General features: G+C 68.2%; 1 protein-coding gene across 1 annotated transcript; it reads right to left on the reverse strand.

Moving 5' to 3' along the window:
• Nucleotides 1-707: 707 nt before the first annotated feature.
• On the reverse strand, nt 708-14779 carry SCARF2 (scavenger receptor class F member 2). Its single transcript, XM_065903950.1, has 11 exons — nt 14547-14779; nt 10004-10062; nt 9797-9898; nt 9096-9615; nt 8776-8994; nt 8536-8664; nt 7872-7975; nt 7681-7798; nt 7008-7123; nt 5853-6005; nt 708-5108 (listed from the first exon to the last, which is right to left on the reverse strand). The coding sequence occupies exons 1-11, from the start codon at nt 14696-14698 to the stop codon at nt 4273-4275; spliced, it is 2508 nt and encodes an 835-aa protein (XP_065760022.1). The 5' UTR covers nt 14699-14779; the 3' UTR covers nt 708-4272.
• Between the last annotated feature and the right edge of the window lie 3094 nt (nt 14780-17873).

Consider the following 17873-nt stretch of genomic DNA (forward strand, 5'->3'; position numbering starts at 1 on the left):
TTAGCGTGATGCCCTCAGAGTTCACCCTTGTATCATGTGTCAGAATTTCTTCCCTTTTTAAGGCTGAGTAATATCCCATTGCATGAATGGACCTCCCTTTGCTATCCATTCATCTGTCGACAGACACTTGGGTCATTTCCCCATCTTCGCTAATGTGAAACTAACTAACCTCTTGACTAACCCAGGTGACTCGGCCCTGTAGCTGGACTCACTCGATGATGCCCTCACTCACCACGACTGTCCCCATGAGCACCCAGGGTACTGGCCCCACTGGACCCATCGATGGCTTCTCCACCCAGACTCCCTTTCACGCACCCACGCGCCCTCCTGCTTGTCCTCCGAGGGGGCCCCAACCTCTGCAGACACCCTCGTCTGTCTCTGGACTCTGGCTGTTTGCTCTCAGACCTCCGCTCTCCTAACGCCACCCCCAGCTTCACTGCCCTCTTGGGGGGCCCTGCATACCGTGAGCCTCCCCAAAGGGACTGACTGCTGGGTGTGCCGAGGGTGCCCCTGGCCTTGTCACAGCCTCTCTGCAACCTTACGGAAACCTTGGCCTCCACATGGCTCTTTCCATCTGTGGCCACCGCAAACCATTTTCCCAGCAGCTACTAACTTGATTGATTTAAGCTCAAAACAGACACACAGACAAATAGACAAAATCGTCAGACCCTGAAACCAAAAGAAGCAGACACCGGAAATCGAGTCCTCAAAAAAGAGCAAATTCTTCCTGTGCTCCCAACAGACGAGGCCCTGGCGCGCAGGCCCCGGGGGCTCCCTGGGGCTAGGGTTAGCTCCCGGGCGCTACCTGGAGGGGTGACCAGGACCCAAAGACAAGAGTCGGGGCTGCAGGACCGCACGGAGAGATGTACCAGACAGTCAGCGGATGGTTTTATTCCTGCGATGGCGGCAGCAGCAACATTTGCTAACAAGAGATGTTGACCAGGAAAGGTAGCAGCTAGGGTCTTCTAGAGCCGGGTGATCGAGGGAGTTGTGAGAACGGATGAGGGAGTCTGGCACGGGCCAGGACAAATTGGCCTTTCAGGATCGGGCTCTGGGCTCACAGTGGGGTGTGACCTCCAGCACAGATAAAGTCAGCAGCAGCGTCCGGTGTCCGCCTCCTGGTGTGTAGTGGCCTGAGCGCTGTGGGTCATCCTGGGAGCCTGCAGGGTGTGTGTGTGTGTGTGTGTGCACGCGCGTGTTGCAGGGTCTGTGTCTCTCCCAGGTCTCTGAGCTGGGGGCTGTGCTGGGCCGCACGTCCGTACCGTCTCCGTGTCCCACTGCTGGTACCGTGTGTGTTGCTGAGCCTTCTCTGTTCCAGGTGAGTTTTGCTGAGAGCGCGTGCTTCCTCGTACACGCGTGTTCGCTTCAGTGTGTGCGTCTCCCCCGTGTTTCCCCCGGTTCTCCTGGTGTGCGTGTGCGGTGTGACAGGGCTTCGGCCTCAGTCTCTGTGTCTGTGTTGGCAGGGCTGCCTGTCCCCGCCCCGGGGCGGGGGTGGGGGCACCGGTGGCATCTCCCGGTCGCTCGGCTGGCCCGGCTGTAGTTTCAGGTCGTTTCAGCGCGTGTCTCTGTGCACGTGTGTGTGCAGCGTCTGTGCATGCAGCTCGGCCTCTGTGTGGCGTGTGCTCCGGCTCAGGCCTCCGCCAGTCCCACATTCCTCCCGCTCCTTTGTGCTCTGTGCTACAAAAAATATTTGCATTTTCCACGACTCATAATTTTTCCTCCTCAATCGCTACCAGATGTGAGTCCTGTGGTCCCCGTCCCCATGGCAACGGAGGTTCCAGCAGCCGCGGTTCCCTTTTGTGGCGCCTGCCCTGGGAGCTGGCGCTGCTGCAGGGCCGTGGGGGGGGATGGGTGTCGGGCCGGGGTGGGGTTCGGCAGCTCCCTCACCAGGCTGCTACCTAGACCGTCCGGCGGGGGGGGCTTCCTGGGCTGGGTGCCCCAGGCCACAGCGTCTGGCCTCCAGGGTGCCGGTGGCAGGGCTGCTGCAGGAAGTGCCAGAGGGGCCCCTGCTCCGTGGGGCGCTGACACAGAGGGGCTCCTGAAGTTCAGGGTCTCCGATGTGCGGAGGCTCCAGGGCAGGGGACGGAGGGGCCCCGGGGGAGGCCTGCTGGACGTGAGATATGGGGCCCGAGCCCTCCGGTTGCCCCAAACCGTGCTGATCCAGGCCGGGGAGTGGTTTGCCCACTGGAGCAGGGGTGGGGGGTCGGGGAGCAACAGCGTGGGCACGGCGAGTGGGGGTGCCCAGCCACTGCCCGCCCTCCACGCCCTCGGTCCGTGCCCTGCCCTCGCCAGGCCTCTGCCCCTCCTGGCCGACGTTAAGGCTGTGTTCTCCGCCCAGCAGCCAGCACGGCCTGGCTGGAAGGAAGGGATGAGGCTGTGGCCAGGCGCAGGGCCACGGCTGGGAGGGTGCCCGGCTGGCTCTAGGGAAGCCGCGTGCCCAGGGAGCGGGAGCCCGCCTTCCACGTGCAGCCCGACCAGGCCAGAGGCCGGGACCACGGCCACGGGAGCCACGCCAGATGTCCACCCGTGCCATGAGGCGTCTCCGCTCAGCTGGCTCGGCCCCTACATGGGTCACCGACATGGACCTCCAGGTGGCATCTGGCCAGGGGACCGGAAACTCACGAGGTGAGACCCCTGAGCCGCCAGCACTGGTCACACTCCAGTCGTTCCAGGGTCCACAGGGAGGGCGTGGGGAGGTGATGGGAGCATCTTGGCTGAATCTCCTGATGGAAAGAGCTGGCAGCGGGCTTTGGGGGGGTGAGGAAGAGGCCCGCCAGGCAGAGGCGGGCGATGGAGGAGCCCACGTGGGCGGGGACAGTGCACACCATAGAGAGGTGAGGTTATGGAGCTCGGGAAGGTCACTTGTGAGGCCCTCCTGAGGGCCACAAGCCCTGAAGACACAGAATAAGGGATGCAGAAAGAAGGCCAGGCCAGAGAGGGGCCAGCAGGGGCTCGGGGCCAGGCATGCTCCCCCCTCCCCCAGCTCCCCAGCCAGCAGGGTGGGTGGCTGAGCGTTTCCGGCTGAGGACAGGGAGCCCATTGAGACGGACAGCAGGGCTCTGTGAACGGCCAGACGGTCTTGTTTGTGCCAGACGTGGCCCAGCTAGAGGCTGTGCCCCTGGCCTGCTGCCCCCTGACCCCAGCCTCTGGCCCTCCCCAGACACACCAAAGAGCTTGGGGCCCCGAGTGTCACAGCGGTGGCCGGTGGGGAAGGCGCAGGGCAGGAGTCGCCGCGCATGGGCTCCTTCCTCGTAACCACCCTATCTGTTCCTGCCCGCCCGCCCAGCGTCACCAGCTGCCAGTGGAGGGGGGGGGGGGTGGATTGAATGGATGCCCAACACATTGGATAAAAAGCTGAAGGCTGGGCAGACAGACAGGACCCACTTCCCACGTGGTCTTGGGGGACCACACCTGGGCTCCCAGACGCCACTTGGGTCAAGGGGTGCCAGGTTTCTTGGGGTGACGTCCTTGTCAGAGGCCCAGCAGAGAGGAAGCGGGCAGACCATGGTGGTGGGGGGGGAGGCACTTTATTCAGAAAGCTTTGGCCAAGCCCCTGCCGAGAGGAGCCCATCCTGGGGCCCCCCAGGGGTGGGGGGGTGGGAGCAGCCCTGCCGGGGGCCTATAAATACATCTCCTCAGGCCACTGGAGTTGCCCCTCGGATTCCCAGGCATGTGGGGTGCTGGGAGGCCATCAAAACCAGCTCGACAGCAGAGGGGGCTGGGGAGGCTGGGGAGGACTGGTTGGGGGACAGCCAAGCCCCCTGAGGAGCAGAGACCAGCCCTCCTCCCCAGGCTCCTGTCAACCAGAGGCCCTGGGGCTCGGCCAGTGGAAAGAGCCTCTGGCCAGGGTCGCGTGGAGGGAGCCTCCAGCCAGAGGCGCCAGGCCCTGACCGGAGAGGCATCCCGGTGGAAGTGCTTCTGGCCCCAGCCAGTGAGAAGGTGGCCCAGACGAGGCACTCTGGGCCAGTGGGAGGTGTTCTCTAGACAGAGCCCTCCTGCCCCTGGCCTTGGAGAGCCCAGCAGGCAGACGGGAGCCCTCCCCAGGGAGGCTGTGGGAAGGGAGGGGTCAGCGAAGCGCCTGTCAGGCCTCAGCCACCGGTATGGGGCTTCCTGCCGCAGCAAGCATGGCCCGTCCAGGAGGGCCGCGGGGCCCGAACCAGCGAGACGCAGCGTCCTGCCCGGCAGCTCCTGTGGCAGAGGAGGGTGCGCAGGGCGCGGGGCGCCAAGCAGTGCTGCTAAGCGGGGAAGTTGCAGGCCCGCGGGCCGCCCTTACTACAGCGTGGGCGCGCCTGCCCGGCCCGGCTCGCCCGCCAGCTCCCGGCTCTTCTTGCGGGGCGGCTTCTGAATGGGGGTTTTCTTTCGAGGGGTGTCGGATCCGGGCGTGCCGGCTGCCGCCTTTTCGGGCCCCGGGGCCTCGGGCGCGGGGGGCGAACGGGCTGGCGAGGAGGGAGGCATGGAGCGCTTGGCCTTCTGCGGAGGCGCCGGCTTCTCTCGGGGGCTCTGCATGCCCGGGGGCCCCTCGGCACGGCCCAGGCTGCGAGTCTTGTCGCGCAGCTCGGCGGCCAGCATGGAGGCGGCCTCGGGAGCGCTGCGCGGGGGCCCGCCAGCGTCTGTAGGCTCTGGGAGGCCCGGGCCGCGGCCCCGAGCCCGAGCCCGAGGCGGGGAGGGTGCCGCGACGGCCGGCCCCTCCTCCGCCAGCCCGGGGGGCCGCGCCGACGAGTCGCTGGGCGTCCGTTTCCTCTTGCTGGGGCTGGGAGCGGCCCCGGGGCCCGCGGGTGGAGGCGAGGGCGCACGGGCTGCCGCGGCGGCCCCGGCACCGTGCTTGCCATGGATCCAGGACACCTTGGGTTTGGTGGCGGGGTCGGGTGGTGGCGGCTTCCTGCGCTCGGGCGATGGCGAAAGCGACAGACCTCGGGCCTCGTCTTGGACCCGGGCCGGCCGGGCCTCGCGCCGGGCCACGAGCGCATACAGCGCCCCTCCGGGCCCGTCACCGCTGCATGCCGACCGCTCGCTGTCGGAGGACGCGGGGAGGGGTGCCGCCTCCTCCGCGGGCGTGGTCACTGGCGCTGCGGCGGGGACCTCCGAATCCCGGCTCTCGGCGGCCGCCTCTGACCAGGGAAGAGCGGGACGGTCACCGCCCGCGGGAAGAGCTCGGCCCTCCAGCCTACAGGCACAAGCCCTGCTGGCACCCCTTCCTGTCCTCTTCCCACCCTGACTGGTGCTCAAGTGTCCTGGCATCCAAACGGGCCTGGCTCGCTCCCCGCGCTGACCGCTGACTTGGAGCCCCCAGGCAGGACGAGGGGCTCCTTCCTGGGCCACAGCCCCACCTCGGCCCCCCACACCCCTCCCCCACCGCCACCATCGCCATATCTGACCCTCGATTCCTTATCCTTCTTTAAGAGCAAGGCCTTCCAGGGCTCAGGGTCACCTGGTCACCTGCCCAGGATCATTCACGGGGATGGTAGCAGGAGGAGAGGGGCCAGAAGTCCAGCGAGTGAGGTTGCTTCCTGACGTTTGTGAGCCAAGGCTTCCCGCGAAAGTGTGCCTCCAGACCTCAAAGACTCCCTTTCCTGTCTCCTCTTGCCAGCCCCTCCCCCAGCCCAGAAACTTCTGTCTGCCTGGTCTCCCCAGATGTGAACCTGGCTGTGGCTACCTCCCCCGACCCCCAGCCCAGTCTGGTGCTGGGCAGCACAGAAGCCTGACCTGCAACCTCAGCTGTGTGCCCACCCCGCCAGCTGACAGCATCACCAGCCCTTCCTGCCTGTCCCTCTGAGCACAGAGGTCTTTTTAGCGAGAATCCTTCACTGGGTCAGAGCGAGAGGGGTCCTCGCCCCAAGCGGAGGCCAACTCACCCTCGTGGGGTACGCAGTACACGGGCCCTTCATCCGTGGTATCGAAGGAGGAGAAGGAGGCCCGGGAGGACCACGATGGTGAGGGCTGCTCGAGCCCCGAGGGCGGCTCCAGGAAACTGCAGTTGAGTGTGTTATCCAGGTCGTGATGGGCCACTGGGGAGGAGGGGGCACAGCTGCCAGGGGCCCTGCCTTGCCCAGCCAGGACCCTCACCAGCCCTCCTGCCACAGTGAGGTAGGGACCCAACGAGCTGTACCCCAAGACTCTGAGTAGGACAGGCCTCTCCCAGCAGCCAGGGAGCTGACCGAGGTCAGGCCGAAAGTTGTGAAAACAGGGAGCATCTAGCTGGGAGACGGCATCAGGCCCTCCAGGCCATGCTTCAGACCCTGCCCCGAGCAGTTTCTGAGAGCAAACGCGCAGTGGGGAGGCCACCTTTTGGCTCAGCCCACTTCAGCAGGCTGCCATCCCCAGGCACGGCCTCAGCCTCGACAGATGTAGGCCCTGCCAACAGGGAATCGAAGAGCCTGCCCGCCTGTCCCCCTCGCACAAACAGGAGGCGAGCTCCAGCCCCTACACCCGCGTCCACAGACCCCACCAAGCTGAGTGGGCCCAGCGCGGCTTTTCTCAGCTGTCTCCACCTTTACCTCCCAGGAGACTTCATCACCTGGTGCCCTTCATCTTTGGAAACGAGCGGGAAAGACACAGTGTGCACCCCGGCGTGAACCAGTGCAGAGAGAGGAGAGAAAACGGCACGCCCTGCAACCCGCAGCTGACCCGTCCTGACATCGCGGTGGGGCCCAGGGGTCAGCCTGCCCCCTTTCCAGGGAAGACCCTGGGTACTGCCACACATCTGGGCCGGGGCCGGGGGCTTCTTGCGGCAGCGCATTCCCACGCACAGGTCCCGCGTCCCCCTGCGGCTCCGCACCAGGACAGACGGTGCGTTCACTCCTGCAGACTGCGGGGCGACGGGACGTCCAGGCCACCCCCCCGCCTTCCTCCCGGGCTCCCCGTATCCGCGAGCCCTCTTTCCTCGCCCTGGGCGCACCCCTCCTCGACCCTCCCATGGACAATCAAGGCCCCGCCGACCCTATACTGACCCGGTCACGGCCACTTCCCGGCAGCCGCCTGCGTCCGAGGTGTTCCCCGGTCATCCTTACCTACGACCTTGGGCAGCTTCTGCCTGCGGAGCGGGATCCGGGGAAGCTTCATGCTGATACGACTGAAGCGTCCGCACAAGCGCTGTGGCGCCTTCTTCCTCCCCAGTGAGAGCTCCCTGCGGGGTCGGGGCCTGAGCGAAGGGGACTGGGCCTTGCCTTGGCCGGAGGGGCGGGGCGAGTCAGCCGGCGCGCACCCACGGGCGGCCGGGCGGTGCCTACAGGGGACGCGGCCCCTCGGGGCGGGGCCTGAGCAAAGGGGCGGGGCCACCGGGCGGGGCGGGATGGCGAGCGGGGCCTGAGCTAACAGTGGCCGGGGCCTACCGTGTACGGGGCCCCTCGGGGCGGGGCCTGAGCAAAGGGGCGGGGCCACCGGGCGGGGCGGGGCCACCGGGCGGGGCGGGATGGCGAGCGGGGCCTGAGCTAACAGTGGCCGGGGCCTACAGTGTACTGGGCCCCTCGGGGCGGGGCCTGAGCAAAGGGGCGGGGCCACCGGGCGGGGCGGGGCGGGGCGGCGAGCGAGGCCTGAGCTAACAGGGGCCGGGGCCTACAGTGTACTGGGCCCCTCGGGGCGGGGCCTGAACTAACGGGGGCGGTGCCACCCGGGGGCGGGGCGGGACCGGGAAGGACGACCGCGCGCCGTGCGCCGGGCTGGGGCCGGGCGGCGAAGCCTCACCCGCGCGCTGGGTCCTTGCCGCGGCAGGCGCAGCAGCAGCCGAGCAGCGAGAGTAGCAGGCCGAGGAGCAGGGCGAGCAGCGCCCCCGCGCCCATCACGCCCTTGCGCTGGTTGGTCTCTGTGGGGAGCGCCCGATCAGAGCGGGGGCCAGCGACCCCCGCGCCCGCACCCGGCGGCCCCTACCCACTCACCCAGGCGGCAGGCACCGGTGACCGGGTCGCACGAGTCCTCGTGGCAGCTGCAGGCCTGGGCACAGTCCACGCCGTGGAGCCCGGGCGGGCACGTCAGGTTACAGCTGAGGGGGCGCGAGGTCAAGGAGGCGGGCGGGGTCTGGGGGCGCCGCCGAGCTGCCCTCCGAGACGTCTCCCGCGCTCGACCCCGCGGCCGGCCGGCCCCGCGCTCCCTGGCTCCACTCTCTAGGGACTGCGGCCACCCCCACCTCCAGCACGTCCTGGGCGATCAGTGTTTTGGAAACGAATGGGTGCACTCCAGCTCCGGGGAGTCTGGGGGGCCGGCCAACATCACTGGCCTCGGTGCCCACTTCGGGGCTGACTCTTGATGTGCAGGGAATAGGCTGCCGGACCAGACCCGTGGGTCTACGTGGAGGTCCCTGCGCGCTTCATATCATCAGCTCAGGGGAGCCCACTGACCACAGGCTGACCTGGCCGCCAGATGCGGCTCGAACGCCAGCTCCACGCCAGGGCAGGAAACTGCCCCCCAAGAGCCCCTGGTCGCTCCCTAGCTGGCTGAGGGCCAAGCCTGGGTCCCGCCTGGTCACCAATAGAGCAGCCTCTGGGGTCTGGCTGGAGCCCTGTGCCGGATGCTGACCCAGACCTCTCGCCCCCGAGCACTCACTGGGGCCCGTGGACGCCCGGGCTGCAGAGGCATCGTCCGGACTGGAAGTCGCAGTGGCCGCTCCCGCAGTCGGCGCACACGAACGCGCAGTCCTCGCCGTACGTGCCGTTGCTGCACCTGGTCTCACACCTCGGAACAGGGGGGAGGGGGTGTCTGGGCCAACGGCACACAGAAGCCCACAGAGGCCAGTGCGGAGGGCGGCGGGGGGCTGCGTGTCTGGGGCGCACGCGCGTCGCTCACCGGTCGCCAATCCAGCCCGCGTTGCAGCGCGTGCACTTGCCGGTCACGTGGTTGCAGGCGTGCCCGTCGCGACACGGCGGGCACCGGCGGCCGCAGCCCTCGCCGTAGAAGCCGGCGGCGCATGGCTGGTCACACTTGGTGCCGTTCCAGCCGGGCTCGCACGTCAGGCAGCGGCCCTCGGCCACGGTGCACGGCTGCTGGCCCTTGCACTGGCCGCATCTGGGGAAGGGGCGGGAGGCTAGGCGGGGCCCGGGCCCCTCACCCCCGCCCCCTCGGCGGCCTGTCCCTCCCTCCCCTCCCCGGGCGGGGCCCGCGCTTACCGGCGGCGGCAGCCCAGGCCGTAGAAGCCGGCGGGGCACGGCTCCCGGCAGTACTTGCCCCTGTAGCCGGGCTCGCACGCGCACGTGCCGTCCACCGGGTGGCAGCGGCCGCGGAAGCACTGGCAATAGCGCTCGCAGCGCGCGCCGAACGTGCGCTCCCGGCACTGGCAGCGGCCGCTCTGCTGCTCGCACGGCGACGTGTTGCAGGCGCACTGGTTGTTGCAGCTGCGGCCCCACCAGCCCGCGTGGCACAGGCACGCGCCCGTCTGCGGGTCGCAGCGCGACGTGGCGCTGCAGTAGCACGCGCTGGCGCACTGCGGGCCCCACCAGCCGGGCTCGCAGCGACACACGCCGCTCCGCGGGTGGCACGCGCCGTGCTGGCACTGGCACGCATGCTCGCAGCGTGCGCCCCAGCGCCGCGCGTGACAAGTACACTGGCCCGTCACGTCCTCGCACTGCCCGTGCGGGTGGCAGACGCACAGCTCCTTGCAGTCGGGACCCCAGAACTGGCGCGGGCACTCTGCAGGAGGAGTGGAGACGGGGCGCTGCCCAGGCGCTGGCGAGAGAGCCTGCTAGCTTCCCACTCGGCGCCCCGCCCCCGAACCTGGCCCCGCCCACTCGCAGCCCCGCCTCCCGCCCCGCCCCCGCCCCCTCTGGGGCCCTGCCCCCACCGCCCCGCGCCCGCTGGGATCCGCGCTCACTGGTGTCGCAGTTGGCCCCGAAGTAGCCGTGGCGGCAGCGGCACTCGCCGGGTCGCACGCACACCTCGTTCTCCGAGCACGTGGAGTTGCCTTCGCACACAGCTGCGGACGAGACGGGCCGGGGTGTCCCGAGTCCAGCCGCCGCACTTGTCTCCTGCTCTCCGTGCCCACCCCCACCCCGCGCGCGATCCCAGATGACCCACTCACCGATCCCACACTCGTCCCCCTGCTGTCTCCAGCCGGCGCAGCACGTGAGCTCCTGGGAGCTGCAGGCAGAGAGACTGGCGCCTGAGTCTGAGCCCCTCGCGCAGGGAACGGCCCACCCCCCACCAGCAATCCCCACCCTGCCCTCGGGAGGTGGTTATCGGAGGCGCTGCTACAGGTTCGGGGGACTCGAGTAAGTCACAAGTTTCAGCCATCCAGAGCAAACCCTGGCAGGTGGCAGAGCACAGACCACTTCCAAGAAATTCACAGTTCTCTCTACCTGGGGGTCTTGCCTCTCCTGATCTGTGCCCTCTTCCCCCATCCCCTAGGCCTGAGAAGAGACCCCAAGCATCGGAGGAGGGGCAGTGGTGAGGTAAGGGTGGAGCAAAGGTCTCTGAGCCTCCAGGACCAGCTCCAGTGAGGCAGGCTAGGGCACCCCAGGATGGGGCAGAGTCGATGGGTGTCAAGGGTTCAGACCCAGACAGTGCCAGGACTGGCTCGGCTGGGCAGCACATCAGGATGCCCTGTTGGGGCTAAAACAGGCAGCCTCTGAGCAAGGTGGCCTTGGCAAGGGGTTTGCTCGGGGACGGGCAGGGGACACCCAGGGAGTCTGTCCAGGTGAGGAAAGTGCAAGAGAGGGCTGCAGAGCACCAGGGCGAGATTCGGGCTTCAGGAAGGCCACGCTGGAATGTCCTCTCTGTGCAGTTTGATGAAACCTCAATTTTATTTGGCTTTTCCAAGGTACAGTAGGAGGTAAGAACTTCCTAAGTGTCCATGTTGAGGTGGTGCAGCCTCCCGAGCCCTGGGCTGATGGGGTGGGCAGACACAGAGGTTCCGCGGCCCTGCCCAAGTGAAGCCATGGCCCCTGGCGGGGGTCATGAGGGTTGAGGGAGGGTGTGCCCATGCTGCAGGCAAAGGAGGTCGAGAAGGAACAGACACTCAGACTACAGGTCTTTGCAGTTTCAGATCCTAAAGGCACACGGCCTCCATCCAACCTCAGAGCACAGGAGGGAGGATGGGAACCGAGAACTGGCATGTGTTGGTGGAGGATGTGGGAGGGGCCTGATGGCCCTGGTGGGTAGGGTGTCAGGGAAAGGAAAGGCTTAGCCCCCCTTAGCAGGCCCCTCAGAAGATGCCCTCCGTGTCCCCAGCTTGCAAGGATCACTAACCCCTGGGTCACCCCCTGCCTCTTCTGCCAGCCTGAGCCCAGGACTCTGAATGGAGAGCCTCTGGAGCCGGTCCTTCTGCAGGCGACCCCACCAGAATGGCCTGCTGGGATGGCCTGGGAATACTGCCTGCCTTCTGTCCCAGATGGCCTGGCTGCCTGGCTCTGTGACCAGCTTGGGAGCCTCGCCTTAGGGGCACAGGAAGGTGCGCTGGACGTCTGGGTCTGCCACCTACTGTGTGACCTTGGGCACAGAACTTAATCTGACCGCCAGCCGCTGTGTCTGTTCAAGGAGTCCGCACAGGCTTGACAGGAGGATTAAGAGAGTGAGATGTGTCTAGCTTTTGGCACTAAAAAAATAGTTACCACCCCCCCCCAAAAAAAAAGAAGTCACCCAGGAAATTTCCTGGTAGCTCAGCCGGTAAAGAATTTGCCTGCCATGCAGGAGACACCAGCTCAATTCCTGAGTCCGGAAGATCCCCTGAAGGAGGGCATAGCAACCCACTCTAGTATTCTTGCCCAGAGAATCCCATGGACAGAGGAGCCTGGCGGGCTGCAGCCCGTGGGCTCGCAAAGAGTCGGAGACACGACTGAATGACTAAGCACAGCTCAAGAACTCACCCAAGGCTGCTGTGTGCGCTTCAGCCCATGTTGAACAGGCCCCCGGAAGCTCCCCCAGCACGGCTGGCACCCAGGCCCCACCCAGCAGAGCTAAAAACCCCGCCCGCTGGCGGGACAGAGCCCATGTAGAGGATGAGCCTGTGGGGCCTCTCCCCCTGAGATAAGCGGCAGGAAAGGCTGGGATGGGCTGGCAGCCCGGTCGTCCCAGATCTAATGAAAGTGAGAGTTGGAGAAAGAGGGCCGGGGACGGGGCAGCTCCGACACTCAGGCAGGACCCTGCGTGTCAGTCCAGGCCCCCCAGCAAGCAAGCGGTGCCCCCCCACGGAGCACGGTCACTGCAACTGGACCCTGATCTTGAACCAGCCCAAGTGCACTGCCCTCTCCTCTGCCCCCACACCCCGGGACTCCATGGCAGCCGGGCTCTCCTCCCACCCCCCCCATGGGTACTCCCCCCACTGCGCCCCCTGCTCTGTCGACTCTGGCTCCCTCATGAGGCTTCCCGAGTCCCGGCGAGACAATGGCAATGCTTTGGGGGCCTCCTCCCCGCGAGCCCCCATCGCAAGTGGACTCTATCTCAGGGTAAGGCCTGTCTTTCCAGGCTGAGAGGCTGGGACTCCACGCCCTCCCAGAGATGATGCACAGAGAAACACCCAGCTCAACCTTCCCAAGTGGACCCAGGATGGACAGGCCACGTGCCCCCTGCCCCCCCCACTCCGGCCACCTCATCCTGCCTGCTTCTCTCGCACCTTCTGCCCTCCTGCCCCGGGGTTTCTGGGGCCTCAATCTTCTCGGGAGCGGGCAGAGCTCGGGTGGTCTCTCCTCCACCAGCCCCGTCCCAGCCACCTGGGCCCCTTCCGCGCTTCCAACAGGCCCTCAACACGCAGGGTCTGCCCCCAACACCGCCAGGCTCTGCTCCGGACTCTCTCCCCAGCCTCTCTCACTCATCACCTCCAGTTGGGTCTCCACGCTGAATACCTCCTCCCTAGCCCTTACCAGATGTCAGATGAGTTGTGGAAAGTCTCCCCCCTACACACACACACACACACACACACACACACACACACACGACAGCTGTACCCGGCACTGCCAGGCCCGCACACAGAAAGCCTCTGGGGTTTTACTGACAGAGCTGCTACCCTCCGTGGTCCTCCTGCCTCCAGGCAGAGGGAACAGCTAGCGGAGCTTCGAAAGGCCCTGCCTTGGGAAGGTCACGCACAGAAGAGATGGTCCAGACCCTGGGGAGGGAGGCGGGGCCCCCAGTGGCAGTGGTTCCTGTTAACCAGCTCCATACAGAACCAGGATCATGCCCCCTCCCTCCCCTCCACGAGGTGGGTGCCACCCCCAACACCATTTGTCAGGAGCAGGGCCCAGCCCGGAGAGCTTAAGTGATGTGCCCGAGGCCACTCGGATGCGGAGGCCCCAGGATCTGAAACCCAGCCCAGGCTCCCAGCTACTGGAACAGGCGTCCGATGGGGAGGTCCGCGGCGGAGGAGCATGGCCAGCCGGCCATCGGGTCCCCGGCAGGGACCCCCATAGGGAAGGAGGGCTGAGGCGAGGCACAGGCCGGCCACGATTGCGCCCTCCCCCTTCCAGGCAGCCCCGCCCGCCGCCGCCGCCGCATTCCTGGGGCCGGGGAGGCCCGGGAGGCCCGGGAGGCGGCGGCGGCGTCGATGTGAAGCAGATGGCGGGCCAGGCCGGCCCCCGCCCAGGAGGCGGGGCTGGCAGCGGGGAGGGGTCTGCGCGCCTCGGGATGGGAGCTCGGAAACCCCGCGCGGCCCCTCACAGCCCCTTGTCTGCGGCGACCGCCCTGCCCCCGGACGCGGCCCCCCTGGGCCCTGCGGCCCCGGGCGCCCCGACTGCCTGCCGGTGGCCGGTGGCAGCCCCTCCAGCTGCCCGCCCGCCCGCCTGCCTGGCGCCTCCCGCCCGCGCCAGAGCACCCGCACACGCCGGATCCCCGCCCCCGCGCGGAGATGCCCTTGACCTCGCAGTGGCCCCTGACAGGCCGGCCGGGCCCTCCGACCCCGGCGCCACCTCCGGCTTCTGGCCCGCGCTCTCGGTCCTCCGTGCACGGTCCTGGGCCCCGGTTCCCCGCCTCCCGCGCAAGGCCTGTACCCCCCCTCCCCCAACCCCGACCCACATTGGCTTCCCCAGCCGGCTCCTCGGGGCACCCACATCCCACCCGGGAGGGTCCGCATCCTCCAGAGGCCGGCGCCCGCCCTTGTCCTGTTCCCGCTCCTGGCCCACTCGGAGCGCAGGCTCCTCGACGCCCCGCTCAGCAACCACCCTCTTCCCACCCACGTCGGCTCTTCCTAAGACGCCAATCTGTGCTTCCCACTCGCCTCGAGACCTCCCCGGCTCCCCCGTCGCAGGAAGGAGGCCGCCGCTGGCCTCTCAGCCTTCCTCCCTGCCGGCTTCGGCCACACTCGTCTGCCCGGGCCCTGGCACATGCCCTGCCACGGACTTGTAAGGCGCTTCCCGTCTTCTTACGGCCCTCCCAACCCGGCCCAAGGGTCTGAAATCTCGGACCCCGTGTGTCTGCCCTCCCGGCGCCCGCTGCCCTCTGCTCCTCTCCAGCCCGGGGTATCCTCGGACGCACCGTCGTGGCCCGGCGCCCGGGCTCGGCCTGGAGCGGAGCCGGCGTCGGGGAGGGCGGCCCGAGGGGCCCGCGCGTGCGGCGCAGGGTGGTCCCCAGCGCCCCCTCCCCTGTCCCGGCCCCGGGCGTCCCCTCCGGCCCCCTCCCCCAGCCCGGCCGGCTCCTACCCGGGTGCGCGGCACACGTTGCGGCCGCGCGGGCTCAGCTCCTGGGGCGCCGCGGGGCCGGGCAGCAGCCAGAGCAGCAGCAGCAGCAGCGACGGCCCCCCGGCTCCCCGGCGCCGCGCCGGCCCGGCCCCCCGGGGCCCTGCGCCCTCCATGCGGCGCGGGGCAGGCGCGGGGCGGGCGCGGGCGCGGGTGCGGCCGCTGCGAGAGCGGCCGGAAGCGGAGTGCACGGCCGGGCGGGGGGCGGCAGGAGGGGCGCCGGGCCGGGCAGGAAATTCCACATCGGCTCCCTGATCCCGGGCCAGCCGCGGCCGGCCAGGCGGCAGCGCCCGCCCCGCGCGCCAGACCCCACCCTCCGGCCGCGCCGCCGCCCCTCCGCACGGCCCCCGCCCCCAGGCGGCCGCGCGCAAACTTGGGGCAAACTTGGAAGGGGCCCGCCGGAGGAATCCCCGGCCGCCGCGTTTTTCCCTCCCTCCCCAGACACCCACCGGAGAAGCGGGCCCTGCGCGCCCCCGACGAGGCCAGGCCCCGGGGCGGCGGGAGGCGGGTGGGTGCCAGGCGCGGCGCACCAAAGCCCCCTGGCCAGCGGTGCCTCGGAACCGCAGGTCAAGGCCTCAGTCCGGCCTCTGCTCCCGCGGGGACTCCCTCCCGCGCCCGGCAGTGCGGTCAGCGTCTTCCGAGCCGGGCGCAGTCAAAGCCTGCGGCGACGGCGGCTCCCGAGTCTTGAGGCCTTGGGTAGGCTGGGTCTGGACCAGAGGCCTGGGCGAAGGGGGCCCCGTAGGGACAGACGGGAGCGCTGCCTGCAGTAGCACGGCCGGCACCGGCTCCAAGAGATCCTGGAGGTAAGGCAGGTGGCAGAGGCTGCGCGGGCTGCGGTGGGGCCGGCCAGGGACGGAGCCCCGGCCAGCAAGCCCTTGTCAAGGGGAGAAGGAGCACCAGGGGCCTGGGAGGGGGGGATTCTGCTTGAGAGAATCCCCAAGGAAATTCTCAGGGATTTTGGTCCCCGAGGAAAAAATCCTCCAGGTGGAGCCAGGCCTGGAGGCCCAAGACTCCTAAATCCAGAGCAGTGGGGTGAGGACAGAGCACAGCAGAGGCCACAGAGAAAGGGGCTTCGTGGGACCTGGGGACCTGGAGGAGGGGGAGCAGAGAGGTCAGACCCTGCTCCAGGCCCGAGAAGCGGGGAGTGCGGCAGGCTTGGGGAGGGGACGGCAGGGGGATGACCAGTTCCCCCAGAGCTGGGCTTCTGGGGACCTCAGAGCCGGAGGCAGGGCCAGGGAGGGGGGCGGGCTGTGCGCGGGCTCCCCGAGGGGGGCTCCTGCCTCAGTCATGTGGGGCCCCACCAGGGAGGAGGGGGCCTGGTCAAAGGCCCTGACAGGCCCGAGGCTGTGGGTACCGCCACGCTGGTGGCAGGCGGGGTGGGCGGGAGCCCTGGGGGTTTGGGGCCCCCTCTGTCAGCCCCGCTGGTGCAGGATGGGGGTGGCCACGGGCAGGGTGGTGGGGAAGTCGCACTCATGTGGTCACAAACGCAAACACTTCTCTGGGGCAAGTCAACAGGCCAACCACTTCCGGGCAGCCCTGCAGGCCACGCCCTGATCTCCCGGGCCCTCGCCCCTCTCACGGGACCCCTGTTGGCTGCCCCTTAAGGGCGACCAGCAGACGTCTGTGCGGCCGCTGTCCACCCTGCTCCTGGCTTTAGAGGTGTCGCCCAGCTGGACTGGGTTCATGGACGGGAACCTCAGACTCCATCACCTCCCCACCCCCTCCAGCCCCAGAGCTCCTTTGGGCTACAGCTCTGACGGGCACCCCAGGTCTGTCTGAATGCCCCAACATGCCGCCCGCCCCGGCTGTACACCACTGTCTGCTGCCCGCAGGACAGGACCGTCCCCAGCCCTGCCTCAGGCCCACCTCGCGCCTGATGGGCAGTTTCCCGGCCCCCACCCACGCCCCCGTCGGCGGGGTGGGGCACCGTCCGTCTGCCTGCCCTCTGGCAGGTGAATACCAGAACAAGGGCGTGCCCATACGACTGACCAGCACATAGGCCAATGGTGGAGGCCCCGAGCCTGGGCCTGGTGGCGCGGCTCCCGGAGGCCGACTTTGAAGGGAGAGGGTGGCATGAAGGCTCGAGTGCAGGCCGGAGAGCCTGCCAAGCTGGCAAGCGGGCTGCCTGGGCTCAGGGAGGAGGGAGCAGGCTGCTGGCTGTGGGCCAACGCTGCGCTGGCCCGCAGCAGGGCCAGGCTGTGGCCCAGGTCGTAGGAACCCTTTGGGGGCTCATGTATACCCCGCCCCACGCCCTGGGAGCCTCACAGACTCCCCTCCGTCCCCCGTGGACCAGAGACCTCTCGCAAAGCCAGGCCTTGGTGCCTGGCTGGGGAGACAGCTGCGCCAGCCCGCACACTCTGGGGCGGGGCGGACGTCTCAGCCCTTCTGCTTTGTGGGAACCTCCGAGGTCTGCTGAGGCTGCGACCCTGGCCTGCAGGGTGGTGGCAGAGACAGAAACGGGGTCCCCACTCCAGGCTCACAGTCCCGCACCTCACCCTTGGGAGCTGGAGGGTGCCTCTGAGGAGTGGCTGTCCTGTCCCACGGGAAGGGACCACTAGGGTCCGCGCCCGGCTCGCTACCTGAAGTGTGGAGCGCATGACGTCAAGTGGGGTGAGGGAACCGGCCCGTTTCCTCAAGGGTACCTGGGCCCCAGGACAGCAGTCACACACAGCAACTGCCTCATGCTCACACCTGTCCTTAGGGCACCCCCAAAGAAGTTCAGCGCCCAACTCCCTGCACCCCCATGCCCTCCACCCAAGGAGGGCACACCACCCCTCTGCCACCCTCCATGACAGGGCCGGCACGTGGGCCCTGGGCAAGGCGTGGGGACAAAGACCAAGACCCAGAGCAGTGGGGGTCTGCAGGGGTGGGTAAGAGGACCCCGGAGGAGCGGACGGCATCCTGGCAGAGGCTGGGCAGTGCGGAAAATGACCTTGGAACCCCCGCCTGCAGGTCCCACCCACTCAGGAGGGTCCTTGAGGCTTACCTGGAGGAAATGCAGAGGCCCCTCCGCAAGACGGGCTCAGATGCAGGAGACAGGCACCCCCCCCCCCCCCGAGGCTCTCCCGCCCTCCCTCCCCAAGTGCTGGGCTTTCCTTAGCGCCAAGACGGCCACCGGAACCTTGGTTCACAGGAGAGGTCCTCAGCGGGAGAGACGCTCCAGCCAGGGTCAGCAGAACTGGTGACACCGACCAGGCGGGGGTGGGATCCACCCAGAAGCCACACCCCTGGAGCTGAGAGCCAGAGAGCAACGCGCCTCGTGGAAGGTGCTTTATTTCATTTATCGACAAC

Source organism: Muntiacus reevesi, chromosome 13 (genome assembly GCF_963930625.1).
Source record: "Muntiacus reevesi chromosome 13, mMunRee1.1, whole genome shotgun sequence".
Classification (NCBI taxonomy): domain Eukaryota; kingdom Metazoa; phylum Chordata; class Mammalia; order Artiodactyla; family Cervidae; genus Muntiacus; species Muntiacus reevesi.